The 14,413-nt window shown below is 56.1% G+C and overlaps 2 protein-coding genes across 4 annotated transcripts in view; both read left to right on the forward strand.

Moving 5' to 3' along the window:
- Positions 1–7,314, forward strand: part of P2RY6 (pyrimidinergic receptor P2Y6) — a 40,139-nt gene extending 32,825 nt beyond the window's left edge. For all 3 annotated transcript variants that reach the window (XM_046014584.1, XM_046014585.1, XM_046014586.1), the window contains 3 exons: positions 1,014–1,078; positions 1,830–1,891; positions 2,720–7,314. In XM_046014584.1, coding sequence (XP_045870540.1) covers positions 1,014–1,078; positions 1,830–1,891; positions 2,720–3,740 — 1,148 coding nt within the window. In that variant the 3' untranslated portion in view covers positions 3,741–7,314. The remainder of the gene's footprint in view (positions 1–1,013; positions 1,079–1,829; positions 1,892–2,719) is intronic.
- Positions 7,315–10,295: 2,981 nt separating this feature from the next.
- ARHGEF17 (Rho guanine nucleotide exchange factor 17) overlaps positions 10,296–14,413 on the forward strand; it is a 55,212-nt gene continuing 51,094 nt past the window's right edge. The window contains exon 1 of the mRNA XM_046014583.1: positions 10,296–13,874. Within this exon, the coding sequence (XP_045870539.1) occupies positions 10,677–13,874 (3,198 nt within the window). The 5' untranslated portion in view covers positions 10,296–10,676. The remainder of the gene's footprint in view (positions 13,875–14,413) is intronic.

Below are 14,413 nucleotides of genomic sequence, written 5' to 3' on the forward strand. Positions count from 1 at the left end.
CTCTGCACTCCCCCACCTCCTAACTGGCTAGCTGGGCACCCAGCATTCCTAGCACCTAGAAAAAGGGTTTTTCGTAATTTAAGTAATATGGCCTGCAGGACTATAAACTAGAGACTCTGAACCTCATTTGGCAGTTTCCCAGAATCTGGGGAAAATATTTTCATCAAAATCAAATTGAAAGTTGAAAGAGATCAGTTTGGGTAGTTAGGTTTTGCTCTAACGTAACTTTGAAAAATCTCATGACTTAGCAGGGTGTATTCACATTAAGAATAGCCAACACCAGGGGCGCCTGGGTGGCTCAGTGGTTTAAGCTGCTGCCTTCAGCTCAGGTCATGATCTCAGGGTCCTGGGATCGAGTCCCGCATCGGGCTCTCTGCTTGGCAGGGAGCCTGCTTCCTCCTCTCTCTCTCTCTCTGCCTGCCTCTCTCCCTACTTGTGATCTCTATCTGTCAAATAAATAAATAAAATCTTTAAAAAAAAAAAAGGAATAGCCAACACCAGGGTGCACCTGGGTGGCTCAGCGGGTTAAAGCCTCTGCCTTCAGCTCAGGTCATGATCCCAGGGTCCTGGGATCAAGCCCCACATCGGGCTCTCTGCTTAGCTGGGAGCCTGCTTCCTCCTCTCTCTCTCTCTGCCTGCATCTCTGCCTACTTGTAATCTCTATCTGTCAAATAAATAAATCTTAAAAAAAAAAAAAAGAATAGCCAACACCTGCCCTGTGCCAGGCACTGATCTTCATAACAAACCTAGGAAACAGGTACTGTATGAGCCCATTTTATAGATGGGGAAACCAAGGCGTGGAAGTCCAATAATGAGCCCCACAGTTCACATGTAGCAGAGCTGGGATTTGAACCTGGGCATCTGGACCAGAGCCCATGTACTTGGCCTCAACCCTCTATCCTGTTGTGTGCATTTGCAGGATTTCATATTTTTTCCTTTGCTTGAGTTTTTCCCATCTATTAATAGGGAGGGGCGTGATCTGACCCACTATCTCAAAGGGTTTTGTCTTACAGGTCCATTGGAGTTAAGCTGTGAATTCTCACTGGACACCAGTAAATGTGGACATGCCAGTTGGGAGGTAGGTATCAAGAAGTCAGAACTACCTCACCAGGGAACCCCCTTAAAGCACCTGTGCTTCTGACTCCCCCAAAACCTAGCCCGAGGGAAGAGTGGAGGGATGAGGTATAGGATACAGCAGCACAGCATAGCGTTTATTAAGCACCTACTATATACCAGGCCTATGCCTTGTTTTACCGATAAGAATAGAGATTTAGAAAAGTCAAGTTTGACATGTCTTGGGTTGAACAACATAGAAGTAGGGGAGCCAGGATTTGAATGAGGTTTGCCTAGCTCTGACATTCGGTTTATAGCCTTACATTCCATGACTACACTAAGTTGCAGCCTCTCAGTCAGGAGGGCAGGCTATGGTTCTAACTCTGCTTCTAACTCACGGAGTAAGATTGCTGTATTTTCCTCTCTATAAAAAGCAAGCAGGAGGGGCACTTGGCTGCCTCTGTCGCACAACTCTTGGTCTTCAGGTTGTGAGTTCGAGCCCCACCTGGGGTGTAGAGATTACTTAAAAATTAAAGTCTTAGAAAAACAAAACAAAACTCAACTCAACTAAACAAAACATAAACCCGAAAAACAAAAAAAACAAGGAAGCAGATTTGGCTGGTGCCCAGCCATTTGCCTTCAGGAACGCTGTTCTCACTGTAGCCACCAGAGGGTGCTGTGACCCAGTGGCTAGGCCAGACAGGCATTGGCAGCCTGAAGTCAAGTGGAAGAAGACTTAGGGGACTCCTGAATCACTTTCTTCCTCCATTTTACAGATAAGAAGACTGCAGCCAAAAGAAGGACCATGGCTTTGGAAGGTGGAGTCCAGGCTGAGGAGGTGGGCGCTGTCCTTTGTCAGCTCACAGTGTATGGACGTTCTGTTCCTGTTGATTAATTCAGAATTATCAGGGCCTTCTCTGCCCTGGACCCCAGACCACGTTCTCAGACACAGAGGAACATCAGACCTGGCACTTCTCTTCAGGAGGTTCCCAGTCAGTGCCGGAGAGACAGACAGGCAGGCTCACCATGACCATAATCTCCAAAACCAAAAAGCCCAGGGAAGCCCTGCATAGCTTGCTTTAGTACCTCTAATCTCATATCATTCTGAAAGATGGATGTATCTTTCCCCCCATTTTTCAGATAGGAAAATTGAGACTCAGATAAGGTATATCACTAGCCCAAGGTCACATAACTAGTAGGTAGCACAGGTGGGACACAAACTAAAGTCTTGTCTGGGGTACCTGACTGTCTTAGCCAGCAGAGCATGCATCTCTTGATCTTGGGGTCATGAATTTGAGCCCCATGTTGGGTGCAGAGATTACTTAAATAAATAAAACATTTTTAAAAATATTTAAAACAAACAAACAAACTAAAGTCTGTCAATCTCCACTTCCAGAGGAGACATTTGACTAGGGTTTTGAAGTATGCATAGAAGTTCGCCAGGAAGGTTGGTGGAAAATGAATATTGTAGAAAGTGAACCGGATTTTTCCCAAGCTTGAGCTTTACTGTATTCTAGGTTTCCTTAAAGCGAGGACTATGTGGGGCCTCCACGGGGTGGTGAGTATCAGAGATGGTTCAAGTGGAGATAAGGGCCCAGAGAGGGACAGGGGCATATCAGATGGTCAGTGAGTATGGTTACTGACAGGTTGTGTGTTGCTTCCCCAGCCTCTCTGGATGTAGGAAGCGCAGTCGGGCAGCCATGGAGTGGGACAATGGTACAGGCCAGGCCCTGGGCTCCCCACCCACCACCTGTGTCTACCAAGAGAACTTCAAGAGACTGCTCCTGCCACCCGTGTACTCAGTGGTGCTGGCAGCTGGCCTGCCCCTGAACGCCTGTGTCATTGTCCAGATCTGCACCTCCCGCCGGGCCCTGACCCGCACAGCTGTGTACACCCTGAACTTGGCCCTGGCTGACCTGCTCTATGCCTGCTCCCTGCCCCTGCTCATCTACAACTACGCCCAGGGGGACCACTGGCCCTTTGGCGACCTCGCCTGTCGCCTGGTCCGCTTCCTCTTTTATGCCAACCTCCATGGCAGCATACTCTTCCTCACCTGCATCAGTTTCCAGCGCTACCTGGGCATCTGCTACCCGCTGGCCCCCTGGCACAAGCGTGGGGGCCGCCGCGCAGCCTGGCTGGTGTGTGGGGCTGTGTGGCTGGCTGTGACAACCCAGTGCCTGCCCACAGCCCTTTTCGCCGCCACCGGCATCCAGCGTAACCGCACCGTTTGCTACGACTTGAGCCCGCCTGCCCTGGCCGCCCGCTATATGCCCTATGGCATGGCCCTCACCGTCATCGGCTTCCTGCTGCCCTTCATCGCCCTGCTGGCCTGCTACTGCTGCCTGGCCCGCCGTCTGTGCCGCCAGGATGGCCCAGTGGGGCCAGTGGCCCGGGAACGGCGCAGCAAGGCAGCCCGCATGGCCCTGGTGGTGGCAGCTGCCTTTGCCATTAGCTTCCTGCCCTTCCACATCACCAAGACTGCCTACCTGGCAGTGCGCTCCACAGCTGGTGTCCCCTGCCCGGTGCTGGAGGCCTTTGCCGCTGCCTACAAGGGCACGCGGCCCTTTGCCAGCGCCAACAGCGTGCTGGACCCCATCCTCTTCTACTTCACTCAGAAGAAGTTCCGCCGGCGGCCACATGAGCTGCTCCAGAAACTCACAGCCACGTGGCAGCGACAGGGTCACTGAGTCCGCTGGGGCAGGACACCTGGGGCCTGGGCACCGGAAGCCCCTCCAACCCCAAACCAGGCAGAGAATTTGAGCGTAGCTCAGCTGGGCATGGAGTGAATCTCACTGATGACTATTCCTTGAGCCCGTGCTCTGGACCTGGCCCTGTGAGCGCAGAGAGACAGGCTTGAACCTGGCCTTCCAGAAGGTGCCAGTCAGCCCCGGAGAGTCAGGGAAGCCGCCAGAAGCTGTTCGCAAAAATATGGCATAGCACGTACTGTAATTGAGGAGTGTGCTGGATGCTTTCGAGTCAGCAGTACAGGGACTGAGGGAAGATGGGAGGAGAAGGTGAGAAGTTCTGGAAAGGAGTGTTTGAGCTGGACTTTGATGGGATGAGTATGAGCTCTCTGGAAGTGTGTGATGGTCCTTCACTCAGCACACCTTTACCTACACCTTCTCCTTGGGCCTGGGTTCATTCGGGGGCACCAGGAGAACCAGTCCTAGCCCTGCCCCATAAAGGCTCCCAACTACTGGGCTTACAGACACTTGACACAATGATGTCAAGGCTGGGACAGATAAATAGAGAATGCCCATGATCCAGTCCAAGGAGTCAGGAAAGATCTCTTGGGATGGGATGGGGTGGGGGGGGGCATCTGAACCAGATGTTGAAGGCTGAGTAGGAGGTCAGCCAATAGAAGTGGGAGCATGTTCCCACAGCTCTAGGTTAGACTCTGCCCTGGGGCAGAGGGGTAGAGAGAGCTGGGATGGGGGGCAGGCATATGGCCTCCTGTGTGTGAAAGCTGGGGAAATGAGAGCTGTCCCTTGGCCACCCTCCAGATAAGGGTGAGCGTGGCCTCGAATGTTTCAGCCTGTGGGAACTCGGCAGAGGAAGGAATCAGGGAGCTGGGGAGGAATCCAAAATGCAGAGAGAGGCAGGCTGCTCCTGATGGAAGGCACTGTGTGTCTATAAAAACCCAGAGGTGGAGATGTGCTGAATCTGGCCCTGAACAGTGAGTTTCAGTTAAGCCAGGAGGGGGCGTTGTGGGCAGAACCAGAGCACTAAAGGCCAGGAAGAGCCCCAGACCCTACCTCGTCTCCACCTACCTCTTCAAATGTGCCTCTTTCAGCCTCAGGGTAGCCTGGGTGGCCTGAGAACCCCTCCACCAGGCCTCCCAAATGAGAGGAAATACCCCTTCAACAGTGCTTCATTCTAGAAGAAGTCAACAGCTTGAAGAGATGCAGGGCCACCAGGAGGCTGCAACATGGAGGTGCAGAGGTTCTGTGGCTAGAAGTCTGCCAACCAGTCTCAAGATAGCCTGTTCCATGTGTTCTGCTCCTGCCCTCCCAGCTCCATCATTCTGGCCTGTGGGTGCCTGAGAGCCGCTGGAGGCCATCTCATGGAGGCATCTCAAACACACCTAAGCCTTCGAAAGCTTTGGAAAGGCGTCTTCACTGAAGATCTCTGAGGGATTCCACCACATAAGAACTCTTTACCTGCTCTTCCCACCCATGCCTCCTTTTAGCCCCACCCATGCCTCCTTTTAGCCCCACCCATAGAGCTCCTTATTTTCTCTGCTCCTTTTCCTCTCTATCTCCACCACCCTGCCCACCCCATCCCCCCCTCACTTCTCCTCAGGTCCCTTTTCCCTCCGTCCAGAGCTCAGCTTTCCTCCTGTAGAACAATTTAGCCTGCTCTTGGCTGCTGGTATACCTCTCAGACCCTGTACACAAACCAGCCGTGACCAAGAGCCTCCCTTCTCAGAAAGTGGAGGGGTGAGGGCAGGGCAGAGGGACAGGGCAGAGAAGGGAAGGACTGCATAACTTAGTATTTTTCTTTTAGCCCTGTCTCATTTCCAGGGCCATTGGGCCATGGTGCCCTTTCAGAGAAGGACTCTGCCAGAGTTAAACTCCATAGTCATGCTGGAGACGTGCTTGCAGCTGGCTGAGGAAGGGGGAAAACCAGGCCCAGCCCATCTTGGAAATCCATCAAAAGTGCCCCGATAATTTGGACAGAAGGAACTCTTTGGGTTACAGCAGAAAGATGTGAGGCAATGTCAGAAGAGGTCTGTTCCCTCTAAAATGCGATGTCATGCCAAGCACTACAGATCCTAACTATGCATCTCGTTCCGAGTCAGCTGCCTGTCCCAGGGAAGTAGGGGAATGGGCGACCAGAAGACAGAGGCTGGCTGAGCCCTGTGGGGACTCCCAGGTGACCGTGCAGCAGACTGCCAAGAACTGTGATGCTCTGGTTACTTTTCCAGGAGTGGAAATGGTGGGCCGCAGGTGAATCCCATTCCCAGCTTCCCTATGGGAGCCAGGATCACATAAAGGGTAGGGACTCCAGAGCCAGGTCCCCTTGGTGTTTATCTTGGCCTGACCACTCAGCAGCTGTCTTACTCTGTGCAAGTTCTTTAGCCTCCTTGTGCCTTAACTTCCCCAGCTGTAAAATGGAAACCGTAACGATATCTATCTTGTAAAATGGTTGTGAGGATTAATATGTGCAAAGCACTTAGAATAATGTCCGGAACAGAGTAAGCATGCAATGCCTGGTACTATTATAATGAACTTGCCTATTGTGCGCACAAGTTCCTTCAGCATCTCTCTCTAGGAACTGGCCTGGGAGGTTTCTAAACCTCCTTTTGGGTCTGTCCTTTTGGAAAAGCCCAGGGGCGCTGGATCTGTCCTAGCTACAGAAGCAGCTTTCTCCTCCCTCCTCATTCATTTGTTCCACACACATTCTCTCTGCTCCTCCAAGATGGCAATGGGAACAGAGGCAGCTCAGACCCAGACCCTACCCTCAGAAAGAATCTGGGGGTGAGGGTGGGGGTACAGACAAGGAAGCAATTCAGCCACTAGACAACATTTATTGAACATTGAACACCTACCATGTGCCAGGCATCATGCTGAACAGTGGGTCCCTGCCCCTCAGGGAGTTCCTAGTCTGATGGAGGAGAACGGCAGTAATGAAATAAACAGAAACCTGGATCATTACAGCTAGGGGAGGAGAGCTCAGAAGAACATAAAGGGGGTAGGGGGCAGGCGCCTGGGTGGCTCAGTTGGCAGCTGTCTTTGGCTCTGGTAGTGATGTCAGGGTCCTAGGAGGAAGCCCCACCTCCGACTCTGCAGGGAGCCTGCTTCTCCCTCCGCCTGTCTCTCCCCCTGGCTTATGAGCATGCTCTACCCGTCTCTCTCTCAAATAAGTAAATAAAATCTTTAAAAAGAGAAGAAATCTCAAAAAAATTATACACAGCAAGATGTCCTTTTGATAAAGACAACTGAAATGAAAATATATACTTTGAAGGAATACACAGATGCAACACATCTGTACAAAAAGGAAAGCAAAGGCATGCTGAACACAGGAGGTAATGGTTATCTTGGGTGGGACCGCAGCAGAATGGGTTAGGGAAACTACGTAATGAGATGTAGGACACTGTCAAAGTTCTAGCTGTTCTGTTTTGTGGTGGGAGCAATTAAATAAGTGGTGAGAATGAGTCATGAATAAAAGGTTATAAGTAATCCAATTCTGTGCATTTGAGGTCTAATTATAAGGACAGGGGACAATCTCAGGTCATTTCTAACTGACTTGGGAATGGAGTCAGGAGCCTGATTCCCCCTAAGACAGTTTCTTCCTGGAGCTCATTGCTTCTTGAGGTCCTCTCCTCATTTTTTTCCCCTCTTATGTACTCAAGGCCCATCATTGGCCATGACTAGGACTACCACAACCTTACTATCTTGATTTCTCCAAGAGATTTACAGCCCCAATCTTGCTGGGTCACCATGACTACTGGGTAGATGGGTTAATGTTTTCATTCCCCTTTCATAGGTGAGGAGCCTGAGAGTGACCTACTGAGGGTCCCTGGCGTGTCTGTTAGGGTGCCTGCATTGGGCCCAGCTCTAGATTCCCAGCACAGTGCTCCCCTTTCCACCTTGGGGCCTGGTGTTTCCAGCCACCTCCTAGATGAGTCTTCGAAGGGCTAAACACAATCAGGGTCTCTGTATACCTAGAAGATGATTTTCTCTCATCCTGAATCAGAAGGGGCTAAAGCTGGGAGGATTCAGGAGGTGCTGGGAGCAGCCAAGCCACTCTCTGGGTGAGTGTCCAATTGGGTGGAGGCCCAGCTCAGATCCTTAAACACCCTCCTTCCCCACCAAGGGAAATTCCTGATCCAGAGGCCCCAGTCAGCCCACCTCTAGGCCAAGCTGCAGGATGCTGAGGTGACCTGAGTCTCTGCTCCTATCTATCAGTTCACCCATCTGTGATATGGGAATAAAAACCTCTATTCTAGAAGTGATATGAAGACAAAATATGACAGGATGGGAAAGAGTTTGGAAAATACAAGTTTGAGATGCTAGGGACCATTGTTATTAGAGGAAAGCAGTGACTCCTAGAATGAGGTCCCCCCCCACCATACCAAAATTTCCCCAAAAGAGTAGAAAACTCTTTGGCAAACAAAAGCCTGACTTCAGATAGAGTCAGAGAGGTACCATTGGGGAAATCTAGACCCACTCCTCACTTTCCAGATGAGGCAGCTGAGGCCCAGGGAAGTGTAAGGATATGCCCCAAGGCCACATAGCAAGGCCAAAGTAGAGAGGCACTAGGCCAGGCAGGGCTCTCCTTCTTGCCATCAATTCCTCGACAGATGTCCTTTTGAGGCAGAGCTGAGACAAAGTTGTGGTAAGGGACTTAACAGGAGGCTGGTCTCCACTCCAAGAGGAAGTTTTCTCCCTACAAGGATTTGCCACAACCCAAGGGAAGCAGTAGGCAGGGCGCCAGATCCCAGCTGAGTCTTCCCTTTCTCATGCAGTAGTCAATCCCTCACTGTCTACTGTCCTGCCCTATACCCATCCCTGCCCCTCTCATCTGGACCGGGGCCTCCTGCTCCCAGGGCCTGTCAACCTAGTCAGGCCCAGACACGGTCCTCTTGAGCTGAGGGGAGTGTGAGCCAGACCAGGCTATCCTCTGTTCCCGGGGAAGGTGAGAAAGAAGAGGCTGCTGGGGGCTCAAGGAGAAAGAAACCCTTTCTTCATCAGGGATCTGGGACCAATGAAGACTAGAGGGGAGCATAGTGTTCGAAGCCCCTCAAATCTGAATTTGAGTCATTTAAGGTGCTGCCATTTTCTGACTTTGACAGTGGTCAAAGTTACATCTCCTTCATGACCCACAGAGAGGAGGCAATATTATCCACCTACAGGGTGGTTCTAGGATTAAATAAAATGAATGAAATAATATTACCCATACATCCAAGGCACTCCATGAATTCTCATTGGTTCATTCAGATGTTAAGGAAGTGCCTTGCTTTGAAGTTGGGACCCTGAGGATGAATGGGACCTCTCAGAGGCAGGTGGGGGTGGGGAAGGCCCCAGTACCCTGGGCAAATGAAAGACTTGCCAGACAAGGGCAGAGGTGGAGGAGAGTTCAAGGTCAGATCAGATTGAAGCGACAGAGGTGACGCACTCCTACTGGGAGCCTGGAGGGCCCCAGGTAGGCGTGTCGGTTTGGCAGTGGCAAATCAAGGGCGTTTCAGTTGAAGCTCTTGTTGTGTGTGTGGCGAAGGAACTAGGTTTGGGAAAAGCTCTTGCAGGGATTAGTTAAGGGCTGAAAGGAAGGAAAGGAAATGAAGGCTTCCCAACCCTCCCATTTTTGGGGGATAGGAACTGCTTTACCTGTCCAGGACTCCACAGGGGGGGAGAATCCGGCCGGTAGAGGGCGTAAGAGCCGCGTACCACGGAGCTCAGGAGGCGGGGCGGGGGGCACAGGGCGGAGCCTCGAGGAGAGGGACCTCGGAGATGGCTGGGCAGGTGGGGGGCGTGACTAGGGTGGGGAGCTGGAAACGTGAGGGCGGGCGGGGGCGTGGCCACAAAGGGTGGAGCACCTGGGGCGACGTGGGAGAGTCAAAGCCGGACCTGACGCCGAGGTAAGAGGGGCGGGGCCTTTGGGGCAGCAGGCGGCTGGACCGGGTCTCGGTGACCGTAGGATTTCAGCGGAGGGCCGGGTGGGGGGCGGGGCCTGGGCGGGGCGGAGGGGTGGGACAGGGAGCCGCAAGCGCCCAGGTCCGCCTGTGGCGCTCCCTGCTCCCCCTAGCGGCGAGTCCCGCCCCCTTCCTACTGGAAGAGTGTTTCTGGGTGTACCTGAAAGTCGGTGTATACCAGTTTATGGGTCGAAGGTTGCCGTGTCCGAGTTCCTTTGGCCGAAGGTGTTACCGTGCAGAAGCGTCTGAACCGCAGTCGGTGCGCATCCCCGGCTGTATGTCGGCGCAGCTGACCACTCTCAGAGGTTTTGTGCGTTGGAGCAAGTCCTTGGAGGAGCAGCTTGGCGATGGGCTCCAGAAGGGGTCCTCTGGAGGGCCGCTTCGGTCTGCCTGTGCTCAAGCACTCTTGTTTCTCCTTCGACTCCTCCCCGACTCCCTCCCCACCCCCCCAAATCCCGATTCCCAGCCTCGCACGCGCCCGGAGCCCACCCCCTCTTTTGGGCGCGAGGCCCCGCCTCCCGCCCCCTTTCCTCTACCACAAAGTTTATTTGCAACAAAAGGGAGCGCGGAGCGAGCAGCCAAGAGGGAGGGAGCGGGAGCTGGAGCGGGAGCGCGAGGGGAGGCAGGCAGGCCGGCTGGCGGGCACAGAGCCGAGGAACAGAGCACTGGGATCCTGCCCGGACCGGGCCGGGCCGCGATGCTCCGAATTGCACCGGCCGAAGAGGGGGCCGGTCCCGGGGGTCGGCGCTGAGGCGGGAGGGACCGAGCTGGATGGAGCCGATGCCGCCCGCGGCCTCAGAAACTTGAGCGGCGGCAGATAAACCTCTGCTTGAGTCTCTGCGCCCTCTCCCTGCAACCCCCCTCACACTGCTGCTGCAGAACCCAGGCCTTCGGACCCCGGCTGCTGCGCTCCTTTGGGGCGAGGGCGCGGGGGGGGGGTTGGCCGCGGATCCCCGAGGCCAGCCCCCCCAGAGTGAGTGCTGCCACCATGGCGGACGGGGCGCCCCGGTCCCCACTCTATCGCAGCGTCTCGTTCAAGCTGCTGGAACGCTGGAGCGGCGGGCCCGGGCCGAGGGAGGAGGCCACGGACAGCCCCGGGCTGCGGCGCCGCGCCTCGTGCCGGCCCGCCGCGTCGGTCCCGGGCCAGCCCTCCCGGCGCGTGTCCAAACTGGCGTCGGGGCCCCCGGCCGCCCCCGCGCAGCCGCGCCCGCTTCGCAGCCTCTCGCCGTCGGTGCGCCAGCTCTCCCGGCGCTTCGACGCGCCGCGTCTGGACCACGACCACGCGGGGGCCCGAGACGGGGGCGTCTCCCCCGGGGCCGCGGAAGAAGCGGCGGAGGGCGCGGCGCGCCGGGCCTGGCCCAGCGTCACCGAGATGCGCAAGCTCTTCGGCGGCCCTGGCTCCAGGCGGCCCAGTGCGGACTCCGAGGCCTCGGGGACGCCCAGCCCCGACGGTGCGGTGTGGGAACCCCCGGCCCGCGAACCCCGGCAACCACCGACGCCACCTCCTCGGACGTGCTTCCCCCTAGCGGGCCTGCGTTCCGCGCGGCCGCTGCCCGGCCCAGGGACCGAGGGGAGGAGGCGGCGGCAGCAGCAGCAACAGGAGCGGGCGCAGCGTCCAGCGGATGGTTTACATTCTTGGCATAGCTTCTCCCAACCGCAGGCCGGGGCCCGGGCCTCCTACTCCTGCTCCTCCTCCATCGCCTCCTCCTATCCTGTCAGCCGCGGCCGGGCTGCCAGCTCCAGCGAGGAGGAAGAGGAGGTCCCGCCGCCGCCGCCGCCTGGGGCACAGAGTCCGGCCTACCACGGAGGCCACTCCTCGGGCAGTGACGAGGACCAAGACGGTGAGGGCGGCCACCGCTGGGGAGGGAGGCCGGGACCCAGGCCTGGAAGCTCCCCCGTGGACAAGGACTGTAGGCCGGACAGTTATGGGTTAAACCTGGGCAGCATGGATTCAGCTGGGGGAGCCAGGAGTCCCGAGCCCCCCAAATCTCCAAGAGCTTGTAGTGAGGAAGGAGCCCGGGAGTGGGGTACTGGCTTGCCTCCCTGTGGACCAGGTCCCCAAGAGGGACTCCGGCCAGTGTCTGACACTGTGGGGGGAATCTTCCGCGTGGCCAAAGTGAACTTCCCTGCATACCTAGCCAGCCCAGCAGGCTCCCGCGGTAGCAGCCGTTATTCCAGCACAGAGACCCTCAAGGATGAGGACCCATGGGCTAGTCGGGGTTCTGGGGGCTGGGGCATGTACCGCTCCCCTAGCTTCGGAGCTGGAGAGGGGCTCCTCCTAAGGCCTCAGCCTCGGAGCCGCACCAAGGGACCTGTGGGCACCACCAAGGCATTGAGAGATGGAGGACTGGAGCTGGACAAGAGCCGGCAGCGGAAGTCCCTGTCAAATCCAGATATTGCCTCAGAGACCCTGACGCTGCTCAGTTTCCTTCGCTCAGACCTTTCAGAGCTGAGGGTCCGAAAGCCCAGTGGGTGCCCCAGTGACCTAAAGGGCAGTGGCCCTTTAGATGGCAGAGACTCACCATCAGCAGGTGGCCCCGGGGCACAGCTTGGACCCACACCTGCCCCAGCATCGCCTGGCATCCGCCCCACACTCAAAGACTTGACGGCCACCCTTCGGAGGGCAAAGTCTTTTACCTGCTCTGAGAAGCCTGTGGCCCGCCGCCCATCGCGCACCAGTGCCCTGAAGCCCAGCTCCTCTGAGCTTCTGCTGGCAGGCCCAAGTGCTGAGGAAGACCCACTGCCCCTGGTGGTCCAGGATCAGTATGTACAAGAGGCCCGTCAGGTTTTTGAGAAGATCCAGCGAATGGGTGCCCAGCAGGATGACGGAAGTGATGTCCCCTCTGGAAGCCCTGACTGGGTAGGAGACATGACCCAGGGGCAGCGGTCCCAGGAGGAGCTTTCTGGTCCCGAGTCTAGCCTGACAGACGAGGGCATTGGGGCGGACCCTGAGCCTCTTGTTTCAGCCTTCTGCAGCCTGGGTACCTCAGGGGTGTGGCGACCCCTTTCTTCATCCTCAGCCCAGACCAACCACTATGGCCCTGGGGCTCAAGAGAGTCTGGGAGGGTGGGCCCTCGTGTCCCCTGACACCCCTCCCACATCAGGTGCCCTCCGACGGAGACGCAAAGTCCCTCCTTCAGGGCCTGGTGGGACTGACCTGAGCAATGGGGAGGCCGGCGAGGCCTACCGGTCTCTGAGTGACCCAATTCCACAGCGCCACCGGGCTGCCACCTCCGAGGAGCCCTCTGGGTTCTCTGTGGATAGCAACCTTTTGGGTTCGCTGAGCCCCAAGACTGGGCTTCCAGCGGCCCCAGCTGTGGACGAGGGCCTGACCAGTGGCCACAGTGACTGGTCTGTGGGCAGTGAAGAGAGCAAGGGTTATGAGGAGGTAATTCAGAATATTGTTCAGGGGCCTGGTGCCTTGGGGCGAGTGGTGGATGACAGGGTTGCTGGCAAAGGCCCTAAGAAGAAATCTCTGAGTGACCCCAGCCGCCGTGGGGAGCTGGCCGGGCCTGGATTTGAGGGCCCTGGAGGGGAGCCCATCCGAGAAGTTGAGCCCATGCTGCCTCCATCTAGCAGTGAGCCCATTCTTGCAGAGCGGCGGGCAGAACCAGAAGAGCCCAGTCCTGCCAGGGGCAGGGCACAGTCTGAGAGGGCCCTACCCAAGACCCCACTTTCCTCCTCCACTGCCCACCGTGACTTCCATCTTGACCCTAAACTGGCTGATGTTCTGTCCCCACGGCTCATCCGACGGGGTTCCAAGAAGCGCCCAGCCCGAAGCAGTCATCAGGAACTACAGAGAAAGGAAGGCAACGAGGACCAGACTAGCAGCCTGTCTCGGGCCCGGCCATCCTCCAAACACATTCGCCACGCGAGTGTGCCTGCCACCTTCACACCTATCATGGTGCCTGAGCCTCCGACTTCCACCGGCCCCCCTGTGGCTGTGCCAGAGCCCATGGGCTTTCCTGCCAGAGCCCACGCCGCACTGCAGGCGCCATCACTCGAGGATGTCACTAAGCAGTATATGCTGACCCTCCATGCTGGCGAGGTTCCTGCCCCAGGACCTGTGGATATGCCCTGCTTGACCCCTGCTGCAGCGCCTTCTGCTGAGGCCAAGCCCCCTGAGGCAGCCCGGGCCCCAGATGAACCTGCCCCAGCCAGCAAGTGCTGCAGCAAGCCACAGGTGGTGAGTCCTTTGTGGGGGGCTCTGGAAGGAGAGGCAAGGAAGGCCACGGGAGCTGACTTCCTCAGAATCCTTTTGAGTGTGCTCATTGGGTCAGTGCCCTGGTCTGAGGGCGCTTCCCTGGTCCTGGGAGTGCCCAGGTAGTTTTAAGGGTGTTAATGACACAGGGCTCCTGTCTACTCAGGCCCGGAAGGCTTCTGCCAGGCTGATGAAGAAGGTTCTTGCCTGCTTCTCGGTGTTCTGGGTGATAATTACAAAGGGTTCTAATCGAGTCCTTTAGCTGTTGTTTCTCAGGGACTGCTTTTAGAGATTTCTATCTGGTTCTTTTTTATAAATACACAAGGAGGTGTGAGTCTTTCTTGAGTCATACTGTGCTATCGGCCAGACCCTTTGCAGGATGTTAGGGCTTGAGGCCCACAGGTTTATACCAGTATAAACCCAGGTTTATACTTCCTATTGCGGCTCTCCTGTGGCAGACTGAAACATGGGATTGTCTCTGAGCCTGGGAGAATTGGAGAGGGACAGCCCTTACTTTATGGAGG

The sequence above is a fragment of the Meles meles genome, chromosome 8, assembly GCF_922984935.1.
Source record: "Meles meles chromosome 8, mMelMel3.1 paternal haplotype, whole genome shotgun sequence".
NCBI classification, from domain to species: domain Eukaryota; kingdom Metazoa; phylum Chordata; class Mammalia; order Carnivora; family Mustelidae; genus Meles; species Meles meles.